This window comes from Sinohyriopsis cumingii, unplaced genomic scaffold (assembly GCF_028554795.1).
Source record: "Sinohyriopsis cumingii isolate HCF-2022 unplaced genomic scaffold, ASM2855479v2 utg002626l, whole genome shotgun sequence".
Lineage (NCBI taxonomy): Eukaryota > Metazoa > Mollusca > Bivalvia > Unionida > Unionidae > Sinohyriopsis > Sinohyriopsis cumingii.
In genome coordinates this window covers 216,660-238,046 of record NW_028316261.1, presented here as the reverse complement: position 1 = coordinate 238,046, position 21,387 = coordinate 216,660, and the positions used below count along the sequence as shown (strand labels likewise).

The window sequence follows — 21,387 nt, the reverse complement described above, 5'->3', positions numbered from 1 at the left end:
TTCCATTTGACTGATGACCACATGTTTCCATCTTTACTGATGACCTAAATTTATGGAAGCCTTATTAGCTATTGCGAAAATAGAAAACGCCATAATTCTATAACATTGGTGTAATAGCTAACTCGGTGGAGAGCTCGCTTTGCAAATCTTAAAAGTATGATATTTTTTCTTGTCTGATGACGAGTGTTTCCCTAACATTTGTTATATCCTCAATAATAAAAAAACGATGACAAGTGTGAAATACGCATATTTACATGTATTAAACTCTATTTCGCTGGTCGTATGATATGCAGGCCAAACAGTGATACTATCCAAATCAAATGACGTCAAAAACGATGTGAATTTTATTCGTTCGCGTTAATTTTTAAACAGTGAAACTTCTTCATCGCTTAGTAATTGGAACCTAAAACAGCACAAGCTTCTTCACTACTAGATTTTTATAATGTTCTAAACACTCTAATGTTTAATCAATCCATGACGAAATTTCCTCAAAGTTTTCGTACAGAACACGGTTTTCTTGCAAGTCTTAAAAGTCTTTGGTAAAAATGATCGTAACTAATTTTACCTGAACATAGTTTCACTTTTTAAAACAAACTTAAAAAAAGCACACATAATTTGACAAATTGTATTATTTGTTCTTGAAACCTATGCTTTGAATATCAGAAGTCGTCTTCAGGACACCGTTAAAAACTAAACTATCCGCCATAGCGTTTTTTACTTTGGTCTGTCGTCTTCAAGGTGGATACAAATTAAATTTTTCGAAATCGGATAAGATACAATAGTACATGCTCTCATGTTGCCAAGATGAATTTCAATGAAATATGTTAAAGCAAACTCATAGATAAACAATTTTTATATGAAAGTATAAAACTACAGTCGTCATGACAACATATTTTTACTTCACACGTTGTCATGAGGACGTATTAGACGTCAACAAAACCTAGGTAGATCTGAATTTGCAGAGTATATTTAGCTAATTTATATTCCATTTGATAATGTGCATTTAAATTTGCTATGGACAGGTTGGTGATTTATATAGGCATTCTTTAAGCATATCGTCCCAAAAGAGAGAAGGCAGCTGACATGGCCGTTCTATGGCTATGCCAAAGTTGCAAGTAATATAGTGATTGCAACTGGTGCACGATTGATAATCGCCATTTGGCAAGTTCTGACATCCACCCGGGACTGGTACACATTCTGTTAATAATAAAATAATAATAATAATAATAATGATAATAATAATAATAATAATAATAATAGCAACAACATAAGCATAAGTGTGATTATGATAGCAATGCCACTATTACCGCTACTAAAACTACTTCTTCTTCATCATCATCCCACTACTACTACTCTTACTGCAACTACTACTAATGTTATTATCATTATTATTATTATTATTATTAGGTTTAAGTGAAATAATATTCTTCGTAATTTACCATATAAAACACATTCAAAGTCATATAATATGTGGTAAAACGTATCAACACCAATATCATATCTTTGTTAGTATGCATTTCCTCTTTGACAACTTGCCTAATCATGTTATGTAGGATAATGGACTTGAGACATATTGTGCAGAAACTCTTACATTTATAAATTTTCATATTTATTTAAATTGTTCAATTATTTGACTTTGATTGTTCTGAATCATGATCCTACATGATGCAGGTTACTTCAGTGAATAGTTTTTATTTTATTTTATTTATAAATCATATTGCTATATACTTACGAACGGTATGGTGTTGAGAATTTGTTGTCGGTTGTAACGTAGACTGTAACGTAGAATGTATCACTGAAATGTATGTATTTTAACATCGATAATTCTTGTATTTTCCACCCTGCAGAAGAATTTCTTTGTTTACTTACAATCATGAAGAGACAGATATTTGAATATGTGTTCCTATTAAAATAAAATCAACAACCACATAGTATCGACTCGATTCAACGGTGCTTTTGTAATACGCGTTTTCATTGCAGTCACTGCAAATTGCATAAAGAACACTTATGAAGGCATATAAATGTTTGACTCAATTTATATATTAGAAATAACAAACTTTGAGAAAGATTTTTTCACATGCACAATTAGACAGGATTGTGGAATGATCACACCATTGTTTCATAGTCCAGAAAAATTACATGCACCCTAAATCCAGAATTATATGCACCCTGAAACCATTATATTGCAAACATTAAACATTGCTGTACTGTTTACTTCGACTTTACTGTTCAACATTGCATATAATGATGAATGTATTTCATGATTGCCGGATGTTGACGAAGATGCGCGCATGTAATTGTAATACTGAAGTATTCTTTCCCGAAATGCGGGTCTAATTGTACCTTTCAATCAAAACTGTTTCGGGAATTCTCTTTGTACTATAGGTCTGATAATATCATCTATGTCCGTGTGAACTTTGAGTAACACAATTGAGTTTTCAAGTCGTTTACCTTTCAATCAACTTTCATGGACATTTGTTGGGTATACCTGTGATTGGTGTTGACGGAGTCGAAGACGCTGTAGCTGTAACGCTGTTGACTGGGTTTAATGAAATGGCTGGTGCTGTGGGAGCTTTATTCATCATGATTGGATCTAAATAAAAATTGAAAGGGAAACACCTAATATAATTATAGAAATTATTTTGACCTGTGTAGAGCATCCTAAAGCTCGCATTGTATCAATCGATCCCGTGTTCGAATCTTAATCTTCAAAAAGGAAATATCTCCCAGTGGTAAAGAAACATGTATTTCTTCCTCAAAGATTATGTATTTAATTGTCTTTAGTGCGGGTAACAAGTTATATATATATATATATATATATATATATATATATATATATATATATATATATATATATATATATATATATATGCAAAACGCTGACAAAGAACAGTGCAAAACTAGTATCTAACTAGCCAGTGAGCTTTCGACTCTTAATGAATCTTTTTCAAAGGCAAATACAAAACAAAGACAAGACAAACAAATAAAAGAGAAAAACCGTTGTGTTTGCAAAACTTTACGTGGCTGTTTCTACAGGAATGAAACCTTTAAATGTATTATGTTTCAGCTAGCTTATTTCAACTTTTTGAGGATGCTGGATAATATTATTATTGACATAGAAATTGATGAGCCATAACGACACCTGTTATTTTATGTAAATTTATGTAAGCACAAATTATATTCCTGATATTTCATTGTTTTAGTAGTCATTGGCTACTTAGCAAAGTTAGAGAATTATTTAAAATAAAATGTGTCGGCTGCAAAAGATGATTTTATTTGTGCATGGCTGTTTTTTTCTAGTCTTCTTGTTTTATACCGCTTGGTTTCAATGTTCTAAGGCGGCGAAACCAGTATGATTCCTTTTCTTTCCTGGTTTCGGAACTCCAGTTGGGGTTGTAGAGCATAAGCAATACGTGTTATATCACTGAAAATGTGGCCCGGGGAGAGGTGTTCTTCTCCTCAAGAAGACTAGAAAAAGACAGTCATGTACAAATAAAATTATCTTTGAAATAATTAAGTTGAAACATAATACATTTAAAGGTTTAATTCCCGTAGAAGGGTGCTTGCATTAATCCAAACATGCCAAAAAATGCCAAAATCTGGCAAAAGAAGAATTCATCTGAAATTCAATAATAATTTACTGATGAGAAAGCTAAACAATTTGATGAGATTTGTGTCCTTACTTCCATTGTTTGGCTCCAGGTGACATCCAATTAGGTCAAACCGGAGGGCCATGTGTTGGTTCCATTCCATGGGAGCAATACGGACTGCTCTCGCAAATATTGGACAGTCAAACGTGTTCGTCAGAGGTGTATCAGTGTCTTGGTTGCCTTGAAAATTCTTTAAGATATCAATAGAAAAGATACTGGGAGATTTGCATTTTAACAAATATTATGGATTAATAATAATAATAATAATAATAATAATAATAATAATAATAATAATAATAATAAATAATAATAACAATAATGACTTTGTATAGCGCTTAATCTTTAGAAGCTCTAAGCGCTTTACAACATCAGACAACACCTATAAAATAAAAAAAACATATAATGATATGATTACAAAAAAAAAAAACACCATGGAATTAGAAAACAAAAAACATGCTGAGAATATTTAAGGCAGGAAACATTATTAGATCTTTGAGTTTGTTCTTGCAGTCGAAATAAGTGAGTTTTGAGAGCACTCTTTGTCTTTGTGGGCAATTCATTCCACGTTCCCGGGCCCTGGTATGCAAAAGAACGCTGTCCATATGACTTTGTTTTCATAGTGGGAATGTCAGAAGAAAAGTGTTAAGTATCTTTTTGGTGTCTACACATGGGTGAGGTCGGATAAGTATGTTGGACTAGAGTCCGACAGTGAAACGTAGCACAGAAAACAACTTTTGTGTTTGATTCTGGATCGAATGGATAGCCATTGTAGGGTACAGAGCAGCGGGCAGGTGTCCTCTGATCGTGGTACTCTAAGTATGATCCGAGCAGATGTGTTTTGAACATTCTGAAGTTTCTGGAGCAGATAGTGAGATGAACCAGACAGAATTAAGTTACAATACTCCAGTCTTGAAAGTACTAATGAACACACAAGTGCTTTAGTGGCATTAACTGAAAGATATTTTCGAATTGAGCTGACTCGTCTGAGCTGAAGATATGCAGCCTTGCGTTTGTTAATGACATGTTGGTGCAATGTGAGAGTACTGTCCAAAGCAATACCTAGGTTTCGTACTGATTGTGTGAATTTAATGTTGGCGTTGCTGATATTTATTGTTTGAGGTAAAGGATGTGAATGAGAAAGTCTTTGTGTTGTGATCAGAATGGGCTCAGTTTTATCATCATTAATCTGCAGCTTGTTACATGTCATCCACGATTTCACATCACAAATGCATCTCTCTACAGCTTGGATGGTAGCATCAACTTCAGTTGGGTGACTAGATTTGTATATTTGGGTGTCATCAGCGTACAATTGGTGAGACGCTGGATGATGATCTATGACACTTGAGAGCGACTGAGTGTATATAATGAAGATAACAGGTCTAAGAACAGACCCCTGTGGAACACCACTACATAGATCAACTGGGCTGGAGTGTATTCCATTTGCAGATACAATTTGTGTCCTGTTGACCAAGTATGACTTGAACCACACACAGTAAGGCTGTATCATGAATGCCAAATACATGCTGGAGACGGTGAAGTAATATATCATGGTCTATTGTGTCAAATGCTGGTAGACAAATCAAGGAGGGTGAGGACTGTAATGTGTCCGCTATCCAACGAAGAGAGAATGTCATTAACTACTTTTGGAAGAGTAGTTTCAGTACTTTGGCAAGGGCGATATGCAGATTGTACATCGCTAAAAAGACTGCTTGAATTTAGATGAGATACAAGCTGGGATAGAACAACCTTTCCTAAAAAAAATTTTTATATGAATGGGAGATAAGTAACTGGGCGGTAGTTCTTTAAATCGTTATGGGCTAGTGTTGGTTTCATCAGCAGATGTTTTACAATGGCAGTTTTGAAAAATGATGGGAATTCTCCTGATGAGAGACAGTTATTAATAACATCAGTTAGTAAAGGCAATACTGTATCTAAGCACTCAAGCAGCAGTGATGTTGCAATTGGATCAAATTCACATGACTTTGGTGCACTCTTCATTAGGATTGTACGTACGATATCCATAGAGACAGGTTCAAATGTTACTAATGATTGCCGCTCAAATTCTGTATCCCAACTGCATGGTGACGACGAGTCAATTGAAATCGTGGTGTCAAGCTTATCTCTAGTGATTTGTACCTTGTCAGGGAAGAAATGTGCAAACATGTCCGGAAGGTCGACTGGAGAGAAGGTAGTTGGAAGTGGTGTAGATTTGTTCTTTGACATTAGCTTGTTAGTAATCTCGAACAGCTCTTTGCAGCTGGAACTTTCCATGATCTTATTAGTGTATTGGGCTGATTTCGCTGCATGGACTATATCTGTGAAATTCTTCTTAGCGGCTTCATATATTTGCTTATGAATAGTGAGTCTGGTGGAAAACCAAAGCCTTACAGTTTTACGACTGTCTCTTTTAGCAGTGCGAAGCTGGTCCAAAACACTGCTATACCACTTTTGAATTGATACTCTGCACTTGGTAGCTGGGGCATGTATGTGGAGCAATGAACGCAGGCAGTTATCGAGTTGTTCTGCTGTAGGAGGTAGCAAGCTGTTAGGTTTGCTTGGGTGTCATGCATTAGTTTGGTTATATTTATCATACAGAGGTTTCTCTTAGTAGCAGATAAAGGCGGAGGGGTTATGGACTGATACGTCATGATGGCATATAATGCAGAGGTGATCTGATGCAAGGTCAAGGGATACCAGGGAGGACCGTAGAATGTTATCATCAGGTCTATGAAGAATCCAGTTTAAAATGTGACCATGTTTATGGGTGGGTTGGTTAACTGACTGTTTGAGGTTGAAAACATTAATATAATCTAAGAGTTTTTATGTGTTTGGGTTTCCAGGACAGTCAAAGTGAAAGTTGAAATCAAGAATAATCAGGTTGCCACCTATCGAACTTCCATACTCCAGGAGATTCGGAAACTGCTCCAAAAAGAGAGATTCATCCAACTTGTTTTTCTACTAGGAGGAGGGTGGTATAGGCAGAAGAAATGGACTGACCTTTGCTCCAGTGTGAGTGTGGTTTGGACTAGTTCAAACGATCTGTTGTCGACATTGAAAGTTGTGGTGTGATTAAGACGTATGATCATGGAATTCTTTGTGATGACAGCAATTCCACCACAGCGAGAGTTACTGGGGAATGACTTGATGGAGGAACTAGTGGGTGTTAAATCCGCACACTTGGGATCATCGCCTGATGTTTAAGCAATTTTTTTGTCAGGAAAAATACGTCAATATTCTGATCGTTGATAAAACTTACTATTTCTGTGCGCGTTTCCAGTGGTCCTACTGACTGGGCATAACATAATGCAATACGCAGAGGTATCTCTTGGATAGTTGACAGAAAGGTTGACAAATTGATAGGAATTTGGATTAAGTTATCTAAATTAAGGGTCGAGTTTTTTTTTAAAAATGTTGAGCCGAAATAAGGGAGATAAGTGGAATTCTTCTTCATGTTCTACGCCGACCAGCTTTGAAACAACGTTTCTTTTCTCGCTTCTGTTTACATTTAGGTGATGATGAATGTAGTCCCAGTTCGTTTAATCTAGAGCACAACGTATTGTGGAGAGCCATGAAGTAATTATTTAAAGCAATTAATGAGAGTCCATCATAGCATAAATTGGTTGACAGGCGAGTATCACATGATGGCCGTTTGTTCAAAATCAGTGGAGCAAGACAGCTGAGAAAATGTCTAATTGTTCTCATTTACAAACCAAAGAGATGAAGAAACACATACGAATTTAACAGCCAATACATAATGAGCACAATAGAGTAGATAAAGACATGCAACAAGCACAAATATCATGAAAACGGCACTGAAAATCGGAACAGCTGCTTCAAGCCGGTTAAGCGATAGCGGCCATCTTGTATGAACATACATTTGTTTCTGCCCGACATGTTCAAGCTTGAGGTTATCTGGATATAATTATGATTGTATTCAATTAATTAAATAATTTTTTTTACTAAGTTGCTGCTTTCAGCAGGAAAGTATTAAATTTGTAAAGCATAGTACTAGTTTTATTTCCATTTCGAAATTATTAAATTACTTGATGTTTTTATGTAACAGTATATTTCTAAAGCCTCTTCTTACAAAATACAAAATTGAAAATTCGGATTATTTATATTTATAACGTTTCTCCATACTCGTATGTATGTATATATATATATATATATATATATATATATATATATATATATATATATATATATATATATATATATATATATATATATATATATATATATATATATATATATATATATATATATATATTTCAGGTTAACTGGTGTCTACATGCAATTTTGTCTATAGATTTTTAAAGGAGCACATTTTAAAGAGAACTCCTACTAGGAAAATAACCTATGAAATAAATTTGATTGCCCACCCAGTTAAAGTTGGGTAGAAAATAAAGATCTTCATATGATAGGTGTTCACAATAAAATATTGATTCATACTGAGTGTAGCAGCAGGAACTTGAACTCTACAACCTCGTGCGAACCTAGACTCGTACCTGATGAAGATATCTCTCTTAAGGCAGAAATTTAAAATATTAATACTGGCCGGAGCAGAGGGCACTTATCTATATTAGAGCAACAGAGAAGCCTGCATGTGTAAATTGGTCATTGCTTCTCAACAACCAATTATCGAGATTTATACCGGACTACGTAGGAATCACTAAAAGGACGATCTTGCAATGCGAGAAACCCTAAATGCAGTTCATTACTTTAGTTAGATACGAAAACATAAAGCAGGATATTAACGTATTATTGCTGCTGTAGGAAGGTGGTGTTATTTCTTCACACGGAAAACAAAACGCTACGGTTAATACAAATAAACTGTCGAATATATGTATATTTCCTCAGCAACGAAATAACTACCATGGTTCAGCACTGTTTATCTTACAGAAATGTTATTATGCAGACAAAATCCAGACAAAATGCAATCTGTTGAGAAAGAGAAGGGATTTTCAGTCAATGTAACATGACAAAACGACTAAAACATTTCAACCAAGCATAAGCTATAAATAGACGTCGGGACAGGATTCTTTTCAATCTTAAAACAATACTATAAATCTATATTATGCAAATTTTATCTGGAATAATATCTCAATAAACAGAAACCGGTATGCATAATTTCAATTTATAAACAGTAGTTAGGTAATGAAATTAATCTTTACTTCTTTATAAAATATATTTTCTTGAACTACTAATTGCAGGTTTTTATCCTTTCAGTAGGCGATCTAAGGATCAACCTTTCGTTTTCCCAGATCCTTATAACACCATTTTCCTGAAATAATTGCGTTATAGTTTTGCATTACCTTTGCATTCCCGCTCGGATCTGGAACGATGTTCCAGTTCACGCCGTCTTCCGTATAATATACTTGATACTTAGTGACGTATTCCTGACAGCATGTGTTTCCCTGTTCAAGGTTACGACCCTGGGTCACAACGCCATTTACCAAGGCAAGGTCACCGAATTCAACCTTGGAGTTGTAAGATGAAAAGACGATAGTGAGTTACAGCGTTCCTTTAAACAGGCGACCAAATGGGTTGTCTCAGCCGTCATTCTCAAGCCAAAATATAAAAAGTCGTTACATGCACTTCAGACAAAAAAGATTAATTCGTCATGTGTACTGGTAAGCGCAGAAGTTGAATAGTATGACTCGGATAAACACCATTTCCGTTACAGTATAATTTTTATTGTTGTGAAGACATTATAGGACTCACGGTACTAATGGTATGGGAAAATGGGAACCAGCCTGGAAATGGGTGAATATAAAATAGAGTATATGTGGGTTTGGCTGACCAGGGTTGGTTAATAATGTAAGCTATGTTTTAGGAAAAAGAATCTTTTGAGAGCTTATCCTAGTTGTAAGTGAAAAAAAAACAACAATCACAATTGTTTAATTGATGGAATTTCAGTCCTTTAACAGTCTTGAGTAAGGAACGTTCATTACCAAAATTAGCACCTGACTCTTTAATACAGAATTGAAAGCACATGTTTCAAACACATGCAGATCCAGAAAATGTCGCTGCTCATATCCTTTCCTCTACACAGAAACTGACATACATGTTTCGTCTACACTGATCATAAGCACTCAAAAATTTTAAATTATTGAATTTTTAATATTATGGTGTTTGCATAGGTTGACTATGGGAACTGAAATAGTACCGTGAGTCTTAAAGTGAACATAGTTTCTCGAATGGATGTACTATCGGCGGATGGTTGTATAAACATGGCAAAGATTCCTATGACCTGTGTCAATTTGAATGTTGGAATTATTTTTTCTAGACAACTTCTTTACCCAATCACTTTCGAGATTCCGTAGAAGGTTATTTCATTGATCGTTTTAGTTGCATGAAAATCAGAACAGTTTATGTACATTCTACCTTGACTTCCTGGATTTAAATGATCCTTGGTCAGTTCGGACTTTTATGGACACATTTTGTAAGATATTCAATACTGGATCATTGCATTCACAAAAGTAAATCAGCGAGAGGCAGAAATGTTGTTTGGGGGTGGATTGGAGGGTGCAGGTAGAGCAATACTATTAAGCGATGGATGCGGGGAACGGGAACCTAGGTGGGGGAACAGAACGTTAAGCTCACGGAAGCACCTGCATTTCAAGCGTATCCATGTGATGGTTTTGACCATGTAATTACAAAGAAACCTTAGTCTAGGAAACATACCAGTTGTTTCTCGCTCGTGTTTATGGGGGCTGGGAAGGCTATGACGCATCCCCCGCCCCCACCCGACGTCAGTCCCTGTAAATAATTTCCTTTACTTGTATGTTATACATTTCGGCATGAAAACTGTTCTTCGTTATTGGAATATAAATGAGCACTGTGAATGCATGTGATCTTTTATTACCATTTCAAAGGACTAGATCGACAGATTTTTGTTGTTGTCCTCATTTCATATGTAAGAGATAGTGGTCACAACTCATGTTCTTTTGTTTCCTCCTGACCTACTTTCACTTTCAAAATTCGTCTTGTGGTATTTTATAGCATTTCGTGCTAACATTTTAAGAGAGTTGGTGATTTGCAGAGATTGAAGTCGGAAATAGTTCGCTTATGGCAGCAGTTTTGATGGCACGTAGTTTGTAAGACTTATCCCTCTCTTTGGAGGGGCGAGTGACAAAACTATTACATATCAGTTTAGGACGGCAAACAAACTTAATTATGATAATGATACAGCTACAATAAGGTATTTTTCTTTCTTTCAGAAAATCGGCTGTTTATTCACCTACTGATCTATCTTTTCCCCCATGACAATGTGTGTCTCGCGTCAAATACTAAGGATGTTTACATTCGATCTAGCGTCATTGCTCACACGGGTCATTACATCCGGTATTAGGCATTTTTACTCCTGATCGTACAGTATATAAGGACTAATATGGAATTAATCACCTTATAAGGCATGAAGTAAACTTGCAGAAATAGGAGCGAGTTACAAAATGTTATAGCAAAGACGCAGATTGCTGTATGGTCAATTATAAAGGGGGAAACTAGAAATAGCAAAGACTTATTATTTTAAGAAAACGGTCTTAGAATGAAGTTTCATTCACACCACAACCAAAGAGGCCACGTTCTGATCCATATATAAACTACGAGCAATAGAAAATAATAATAGCGAAGAATTTACATCCATATTTCATTACATCACTTTGTCTTCGAAATTCGCATTGAAGTAACAAAACAATTAAAGACCCGTTTTAAGACCCAACTATTTATTAACACAGGGCGAATTTTAAAATGAAGGAAACACCGTTTAGTTTCTTTAGCGTACTCCTTTGTTCAGGTCCCAAGGAACAACCATTGCAAACATTGCTCGTTAAACAAAATTAGCTAACTTAAGTACCACATCATCAAATATTAATGTTACGGGAGGAGTTCGATGCATGGGGTTCGAGTCTGAGGTTTGCTGAAGATAATCGTTATCCTTACTTGCACGTACTCCCCAACTTTATCTTGTGCTGGGGACCATGCACCAAAGAGAAATGTGCCATTCGGTAGTGTTTCAGCTTTCTGGTAAAGCCTAGCCCTTTCGGAACCTGTTATGGTGTGTTGGCCCTGAGGAGTCAAGACGCTCGAGGCACTCAGATGACCATCAGGTAGAACGACTGGGGGGCCGTTTATTAAATAATCACTGCATACATTAGCTGAAAGAAAAATATAAACCAAGCAAACGCTCAGACTTCTTTCTATACTTTCAACTAAAATAAGGAAGACTTACAATAGATCATAAAGCTGTTTGTCTAGACCCACATGTCACAAAACATTTATTTAGTTTTGCTAAATTTTGTATAAAATTGACATTGAATCAACAAACTTTAGAGGTGACGTCACACATAAAGCAATTTTTAAAATTTAAATTATAATTCTAGTCACTTCGAGAAGTGAAAAGTAAAGCCAGTTCGAAGGCTAGCTATCGGATTTCCACACACTAAATCCCTCTACCATTATCCTTCCTCCGCTACCCTCACCCCAACCCTAAGAGCGCAACCTGCAATTCATAATATATATTGTACGTGTTCCTGCTGTCACTATTTATATTAAGTTTTGTGGACAGATAGCAATATTTATGTTCAATGATGTTAGCATATTTTGCTTTTTTACACCTCCACCCAACCCATGAAGTGAGGTATTGCCATAATTATACCCCGTTTGCATAGGCACCTTGCAGACAAGCTAGCCTCTGAGTTTGGTAAACTTTAACGAGAAGTTAAAACGTTGACTAACAAATACGGAGAGTTTGACGGACGGACAATATCCACAAAGCAAACTAAGTATACAAAAAAAAAAAAAACTAACAATAAATTGCGCTCTCTCTCTCTCTCTCTCTCTCTCTCTCTCTCTCTACATGTATTTGACATTCGTTGTTCCTAACGTAATATCTAATAAAACAAAAAGGGATGCGTTTTTCCTTTGCTTTCATTAAGAGCTAAAATATGATTTAATATGACGTTTTTAAATACTTACCAACAGCAAGTGAAGACGTCAATATATCTGAAACACATGAATAAGAACATACAAATAAATAATGTTTTGCGCACTTGTTAAATGGGCACTTCACGTCAGGGAATCTCTCTCACGCACGCACGCAAATATATACACACACGCAAGCGCACACACACACACACACACACACACACACACACACTCTCTCTCTCTCTCTCTCCCACACACACACACTCACAAACACACGAGTGGTCATTTTAACGAAATTTAAGAAGCAAGTTTTTTTCTTTTGGAAGCATTGGCGAGAGCAGGATTGAATTTTTTTTTTACGGCTTTCACAAATTTCAATTGAAATAAACAGAAATATGAGTGTTTATCTCAAGACGAAAAATAATGATTTTACCTGATGAAACCGCACAATAGAGTATTTAAATTACTTTTAACTGCGTTGTGATTATTTTGGTCGTTAATACTTTCCAATGCATTATGATATGACATCATTTGCTACGTCATGATGTGTATTACACGTATTATTATATGCTCATTTTGTTCTCCGTTAACCTTTCATTGTCAGAATCGTTCTGTATTTTGCGATACTGAACTCGCGCGCAACTTCATAATGTATTCATAAAGGAACTACTTTCAATTGTAAACAAACAATGGACGCAGACGCCAGCACTTTTGATTTGTAAACGAATCATGTACACTCACATAGTAGGCGGTTTACGTTTTGGTTGATCAAATTTGTTTCTAAATGAACTAAGTCAGATGTTTTGTTGACTGCCACATACAAGCTGCTTTGCTATATTCCGCGTGACCGTTTATGAACTTTGTTTCTTGCTGTGTATTGTGTTTATATGATTAAGCCTTAGGTAGAATAAGTAAATGAGCGCATAATAAAAGGGCTACTGCATTTGCATGGGAAAATATGAACTCGTTTTGTCGGATGGATATATTACACTACCAAGTTCGTGCAGTATTATCATCCGAAAAACTGGTTCAAATTTTCCCATATAAATTAAGTAACCTCTAAATACAAGTATAAAAATGATGCTGTGGATACATTAATATTTAGCTAGCCTCTTGTACAACTGTTTCAAGTAATTAAAGTTTCTTCTTCGTCGCCGTCTTCTCTTATTAGCTTTATTATTATTATTATTATTATTACTCTTACTACTACTACTACTACTACTACTGCTACTACTATTACTACTACTACTACTACTACTACTACTACAACTACTACTACTACTACTACTACTATTATTTAATAGGGACTGCACTGCAGTGTATAATCGTGATCACGAGTTTGTTTCTGGAGCAAATGTTGCACACAAGAACTGCTTTCGAAACAATGGATTCTACACAGATGGTATCATTTAACCCCGGTGTGTGGGTAAGTGTAAATGATGTAATTTTTTTAATCTGTTTCTTCCTCCTATCTTAATTCTTCCCTTCCTCTTTTTATTCAGCATATTGTTTCTTTGCACGTTGGCATATTCACTACCACCCAGTCATTCTCATTTTCATCTATTGTTATCGTCAGCAGGTAAATTGGTTTAAACTTATTTTACTCCCAGCTCGTACAAATATAGCAAAAGATTTGCGAACTGGTTCTACCAATTTAGAATGGTTCTGCCTCGGTATTTAAAAAATATACACTATAAATGTAAAAGGCATTAAAACAAATTAATATAAAATCTCATGATGTCGTAACATCAGAAAATGAAAGGAACAGGAAAAGCGCTGGGGGGGGGGGGAATTATAGGCGGTGAGATGTAATTACATTTATAGGTAATTATTTACTTACATGTCACACGTCTGATGTAAATTCGTACACACATGTATACATACAGGACGTCAAAATACTTATCTTGACAGCTAGTGCTCTCTCTCTCTCTCTCTCTCTCTCTCTCTCTCTCTCTCTCACACACACACACACACACAAACTTACAAAGACACATGCAGTCAACAGATGACGTTTTGTTGATTTTGAAATGGAAACTCTGAATGAATAACCAGAAGTCCAGTTCTGAAGATCCTTCTAATTATGTCCCCACGTCACATTGAAACAAATGCCTCATTGCTTCCTTAAATGTTCTATAACTTACAAAAGTAACGAAAATGAAGAAATTATAACTTACATGTAAATGACCAAAAGACCCAATCCATGGTATGTCCTTCTTAAAATTGGCAATGTTACGTTTGACAAATGAGAATGACGTGATACTGATAAAAGTTGACCATGGTTGTTTAGGTATTTAGTCTCAGATGTGAACTTGGAGGATTATTTATCTTCCTAGGATAGTGAGGAAATTCTTTCTTTCATCTTTTCATATATTGACCTGAGCATGTTCAATTTAACACCACTGGTATGAAATATTTACACTGGTCAACACGTTTACTATCATGTGATCCGCATTGACATCCACAGCAGTTCTTATGTACTTCTAAGTGAGTGATGTATGTAAGGTGAAGTTGTTTGCGTTTCAAACATGCACAGTGAAGAGAATGTTCACATGCCTCTATGCTACTTTGATGTAATGTGGCTGACATTTCTTTGCAAATTGCACTTTTGGAAATTGTAAATGATCAAAGCGCACTGCTAACTAAAATGACTGCTCCCTTGTGCTAACAAAAAATCAGCCTGAATTTGTCTAAAGAACACTATCCTTAGCAGTATTAAAATAGGGAAAATGAATTTTGCCAGACTAGTCAATACCAGCTTCTTTTGTTTACAATTTACCTGTGAAGCTGAGGAAGTGAAAATAGCCAAGTGGAGCTAGCATTCCTTTTATACTCTATAACCCAAATTAAACCCATCGATCATACACCAAAATAAAGGAAATTAAAGTTTCTTTGAACAATACCTAAGATATACAAGGTCTTTATAAAATAGCCAGTATAACCGGTGAGGTAACCCCGGGAAATTCTTTTTCTTTAAAATTCTACCTCTGTGCAAAATACGAAACTGCAGAGCGCCACCAATATGTTTGTGGTTTATGATGTGACCCGCATTGACATCCACACTATGTTTGTTGTTTATCATGTGAACTGCACTGACATCCACAATATGTTCATGGTTTATCATGTGACCCACATTGACATCCACAATATATTCATGGTTTATCATGTGACCCACACTGAAATCCACAATATGTTTGTGGTTTATCATGTGACCCACATTGACATCCACAATATGTTCATGGTTTATCATGTGACCCACACTGACATCCACAATATGTTCAGGGTTTATCATGTGACCCACACTGAAATCCACAATATGTTTGTGGTTTATCATGTGACCCACATTGACATCCACAATATGTTCATGGTTTATCATGTGACCCACATTGACATCCACAATATGTTCATGGTTTATCATGTGACCCACACTGAAATCCACAGTATGTTTATGGTTTATCATGTGACCCAAATTGACATCCACAATATGTTCATGGTTTATCATGTGACCCACAATGAAATCCACAATATGTTTGTGGTTTATCATGTGACCCACATTGACATCCACATGTTTGTGGTTTATCATGTGACCCGCATTAACATCCACAACTTGTTTGTGGTTTATCCTATCTTGCACCTTTAGATAGAATTCATAAAGGAAATAGATTAGTGAATATTTCTGAAATAAGTAAAAGCATGTTTACGGTTCATATTTGTTGAGATCTTATAATAAAAATGCTTCTGAGAAAAAGACATACAGAGTAAAGGTTTGCTTATCGGAAGTCAATGGGATGAGAGGAAGGCGCCTGGAGAAAAGTTCCATGCTTTGAAAGTTCGAAGAATTTAAAAGACTTGCAAAACGAAAATCTGATAGAATGGAGGATATCCAAATGTGTTGAATAATTCACAATTCTGAGTACCTATTTTGTTTAACGAGAAAGAAATGTGGACGCCAGTACATAGAGGCAATGGCTGGTTTTAAGACATAACCTCAAAGAAAATTGCCAATACACCCTTGGTACGAAAGTTCTCAAAGTTAAATCGTGGTAAAGAAAATACAACATAATTTATGAACATGAAGAAAATAATTTTGTAATTTTATAATTCCTACTAAAAGTCTCCAAAAATGATTTATATTATGACAAAATCAGATTCTGATCCAAACGCTCCTTTTTATTACATCAGTGTACGTGTATCGAAGCAACGATTACAAATGCAAACGGTGCAACCGTCAAAGCATATTTTATGTATCCAAATCCAGTCTAGGTCACATTTCAGTCTGTTTGGTGCATATTTGTAAATTGTTATAATAACCTGTATGCCAGGAATTTATCAAAGGAATCTGTAGTAGCAATATATTAATTACGGGGTGCCTGACGAGTTTCTCCGCTACGAACAAATGCCTATATTATGACTGTGTTGCAATCCCTTTTAGGATTGCTCGCTTAGTTGTGTTGGCATGGGGGTTGGAGCGTCAGGTAAGACGATGAGCAGGGCCGTAGAGAGCGATCACATGCACTGGGGTTAGAAACATCCGGGCCTCTCCTAATTCTTTTTTAAACAAAAATATTGTTATCAGATTAAAAAGTATTGTTGTTCGACTCATGCCCCTTACGGGCCCTGGCCCCGGGGATATATCCTCGGTTGCCCGCACCCCCACCCCACCCACACCCCCATTGTCGCCATGACGATGAGTGCCGATAATGAAAATATGCTCTCTCTCTCTCTCTCTCTCTCTCTCTCCGTTCGCTCGATAGGTTTCAAACTATGGAACGAAGACTGAACCATGTGTTCTATTAGTTATAATAATTACATATGGAAAAGCCACGAATGAATCAACTGTATTGATATGCCTGTGTGTGTGTTATTACCATTTCATGTTCTTGTTCGGATAGATATCTCATTCTGAGAGTGTACTATCTGAATTTGATGTATCTGAGACAGGCATGATCAAGAATTCATTAGGTCAACACACCAGATGCGTTCATACCAGATATATAAAACATATATAGTCGTTTTGCTCACATAAAAATTAAATGTAAAATAACATTTAAACTATACTGTTTGTGCTGTCGGATATTGTGGTCTCGCTCAAATTACATAAGGGGCGCAAGATCGCTATCCTGTTCCAACTTTATTTTTGCCAATACTGTTGTGAAAACATGGCCTCACTAAAACTGGGACCTTGATCTTCACAGCTCATACTCTTTCAGAATATATCGGTGATATATGGCTGCTTCAAAACCTTAGTCCATCGTCTCCGCACACTCTTACACCAGCTCACTGTCTAGATGCTACTTACCTTCTTTAGCTCTCTATTGAAATCCAATCTAAAACGAGGAATAAAGAACCAGAACTATTTAAGGCGGCTAAGATGCGCTTCACTGTGATGTTATCGGCATATTTTTACGTCTGCTGCGTACTACTTTGTAACGTAGTCAGTCTTACGTTAGAAAAGACTTGTTTACCTTTCTTCGGAGGCAAACTCTTCACATTCTGCACTTAAGCCAAAAGACAAGAGAATACAGAACACACTATATAAACTGAGTGTGATGCAATTATCAAAGCACGCCGATTTCTCAAGGTGGCATTTCACCATCGAATTTGTATCATTTTGTGCCAGTGGTCTTCTCCTTCCCAAAGAGAGGAATATAAATTGGGAGGGACGGGTTATGGGGCCTAATCAGAATATCATCGTCTCTTTCCGATACAAGCAGAATAACCTCGACACTCATACAGAGACCCGGAAGAAATCGTAGTGATACTTGCCAAACCTGTAAGTTTTGGCTAACGAGCACCCGTTTCTGTGTGAGGAGAACTGATATTTATTTCGAGACATTTCAGCCATCAGTGAAATGCATGTGTTTTATAATTTATTCCTGCATTTTGTAGTGAAAATATTGAACAAAATCAGTATGTATCAATAGTCTCAAGCTATTTGCTTACGTTGTTATTAGTGATGGCACATGATGAAGTCAGTGTCAGGCACGTGAAGTTATACTGATGGGATTTTGAGAGCCGTTCAAAATGGCAACACTTTACATCTGAAGTTAAAAAAAATCTAGTAAAAGATGAAAAGACCGCATTGGTTCAAAGTACTCAGTAGATCTGTCATCTGATAGTGCTGGTATAGTAATCTGGGTGCTTCGGTTGTGTTTTGTATTGCATGGGGTGAAGTACTAATATTCTGCTTGGAAGAACTTGATGATGAATCATACAAATGTAAAGCAAGATAGACCATGAAAATGTAAATATCAAGTTTCCTTATATGTATGGTCATTAGGTGACTAAAAAAAATTATTTGTTGGATTCGCACGATTATGAACCCTTCAGTTTGCAAAAACGGTTGTCCTGAAGTCCCTGGAAATAAGAAACAATACCCATCAAAGCCGGACTGACGCAGGAGTTGTTTCATTCTGTAGGTAGTTAGACCCTTTGCGTGTACCAATATTGTCTATCAAGAACAATTTAAATGAAATGTTTAATATGCTATCTTCATACTTTTATACAACAGCTTCAAACGACAATTTATTGTTATTGGCGCGTATCGTTGACCAATCATATTTTTTCAGGAAAAGCTCTTGATTTCTCTTGAGTTTTAATCCAGACAATGAGCTCGCAAACTCGCCTCATTGTAAATCGGCATCTTCCACAATATACAACAATAGAAACAACACGATATGTAAAAAGAAATGCTCCACAATATTGCACGGCAAATATTAAATTATGAATACTTTCAATAGTACGACACTTTGGATGCCAACCATCGGGAAATGATTATAGGTCTGTGTTCAGATATTGCCTAGACGTTTAAGTCAAATCATGTTGAAAGACATTATGAATGTGTTGCATATTAAATATTTTAATGGAGCTAAATTAAATTATTCTGTCATTTCAAATTTCCTATCGGGGGAGTACCATAAAAAGAATAGTACCTAGTGACTTGAAGTACACACCAATTTTTCTTTTACTGTCGCTATCAGAAGATTTTAAAGTTCAGTGGTCATACATTTACCTCTATGGATGTCATACTGTCCGCTAATCCTGTACAAGTCAATCAAAATTGCATAGTTTCATTGTATATTTAGACAAAGAAAGAACATCCGCCTTGCTGTACACCTTAGCTATTTTATGGAGACTGAAATAATTTAATTCGATTATCTATCAATAATAAAGTTTTTCAATGGCTCCTCAATGTGGCTGACGATGACATTTTTTAAGTTCAGTTACCGGGACCTTTATCTTCAGGATTTACTTGTTGACTGTGAATCGAAAACAAATGTACCACATAGAAAAGCAGTCAGTGACTGTCATACCAAAACAAATGTACCACACAGAGAAGCAGTCAGTGAATGTAATACCAAAACAAAAGTACTACATAGAAAAGCAGTGAGTGACTGTAATACCAAGACTAATGTAACCACGAGAGAAGCTCCCATTGACTATAATACCAAGACTAGTGTAACCCGTAGAGAATATCCCGGTGACTATAATACCAAGACTAATGTAATCCCTGGAGAAGCTCCCCGTGACTATAATACCAAGACTAATGTAACCCCTAGAGAAGCTCCCCGTGACTATAATACCAAGACTAATGTAATCCCTGGAGAAGCTCCCCGTGACTATAATACCAAGACTAATGTAACCCCCAGAGAAGCTCCCACTGACTATAACAACAAGACTAATGTAACCCCTAGAGAAGCTCCCAGTGACTATAATACCAAGACTAATGTAACCCCTAGAGAAGCTCCCCGTGACTATAATACCAAGACTAATGTAATCCCTGGAGAAGCTCCCAGTGACTATAATACCAAGACTAATGTAACCCCTAGAGAAGCTCCCCGTGACTATAATACCAAGACTAATGTAACCCCCAGAGAAGCTCCCAGTGACTATAATACCATGACTAATGTAACCCCTAGAGAAGCTCCCAGTGACTATAATACCAAGACTAATGTAACCCCTAGAGAAGCTCCCACTGACTATAATACCGAAATAAATGTACCCCCTACTGAAGCAAATAAAGCTTGAGTCAAAACACTTTCAACCATCAAAGTACCAGAATAATGCTCATTGAAATTTGGATGTATAATATTCTGGCAAAGTCTTGATAAATCACATTGATAAAAATATATAACATATTTCGAAGTTAAATCTTTAACAAGTGGTAGAACATATAACGTTTTCCATTCCTAGTATGCTAACTATATTAGTTTACATTTGTCTAAATATTAACATTGAATCAACAAATTGCTTTTAGAAGCATCGTTACCCAGGCTAGGCCCAACAACCTACATATGCCAGTTTGTTTTGATGATACGATGATAAAGAACACCGTTATCTTTTCTTTCCCATGTTCTTTGATAAAGGAACGTGCCTTTAGTAATGTTACGCCTAATTCTCACTTAACGGTCCACCGTAGAGAAGTAGTTATTGTCCAAACTTTGGGAAATAAACAAATGATAGTGAACCAACAACCAGTTGAATGACACAGAATCAAATATTTCCTAAAGCAAACTTAAGTATATGAATGGGATATATTTATAAAGAAAAGAAATGAAGAAAAAAATATATAGGTTTTTTTCACAGAGTGAAAAGTTCGTCATTTTTGTCTCTGCTTTAAATGGTCGTTTGCTTGACTTGCCACACATTTTAGTCATAAGTTAGCAAATAGAATATCAATGAAACCCCAATCACTGGCCAAAACGGGCTAAATATCTTGGTTACAACGGTTGCCGGCCTAGAATGCATATCACTGTATTAAAATTTAACGTCTATATAATTCCTTAAAATAATTTATTGATTTTTCTTCAGG

The 21,387-nt window shown here is 36.0% G+C and overlaps 1 protein-coding gene across 1 annotated transcript; it reads right to left on the bottom strand.

Moving 5' to 3' along the window:
* Positions 1–337: 337 nt before the first annotated feature.
* LOC149770141 (uncharacterized) lies at positions 338–19,602 on the bottom strand. The gene is made up of 9 exons (XM_089949335.1): positions 19,588–19,602; positions 15,673–16,251; positions 12,630–12,717; positions 11,595–11,809; positions 8,966–9,130; positions 3,684–3,840; positions 2,489–2,593; positions 1,733–1,795; positions 338–1,197 (listed from the first exon to the last, which is right to left on the bottom strand). The coding sequence occupies exons 1-9, from the start codon at positions 19,600–19,602 to the stop codon at positions 1,013–1,015; spliced, it is 1,572 nt and encodes a 523-aa protein (XP_089805461.1). The 3' UTR covers positions 338–1,012.
* Positions 19,603–21,387: the final 1,785 nt, after the last annotated feature.

Coding starts and splice junctions, on each gene's coding strand:
- LOC149770141 (XM_089949335.1), bottom strand. Junction 11,810..12,629: donor GACGTCTTCACTTGCTGTTG/GTAAGTATTTAA, acceptor TTTTTCTTTCAG/CTAATGTATGCAGTGATTAT. Junction 1,198..1,732: donor TTCTCAACACCATACCGTTC/GTAAGTATATAG, acceptor TATTATTAACAG/AATGTGTACCAGTCCCGGGT.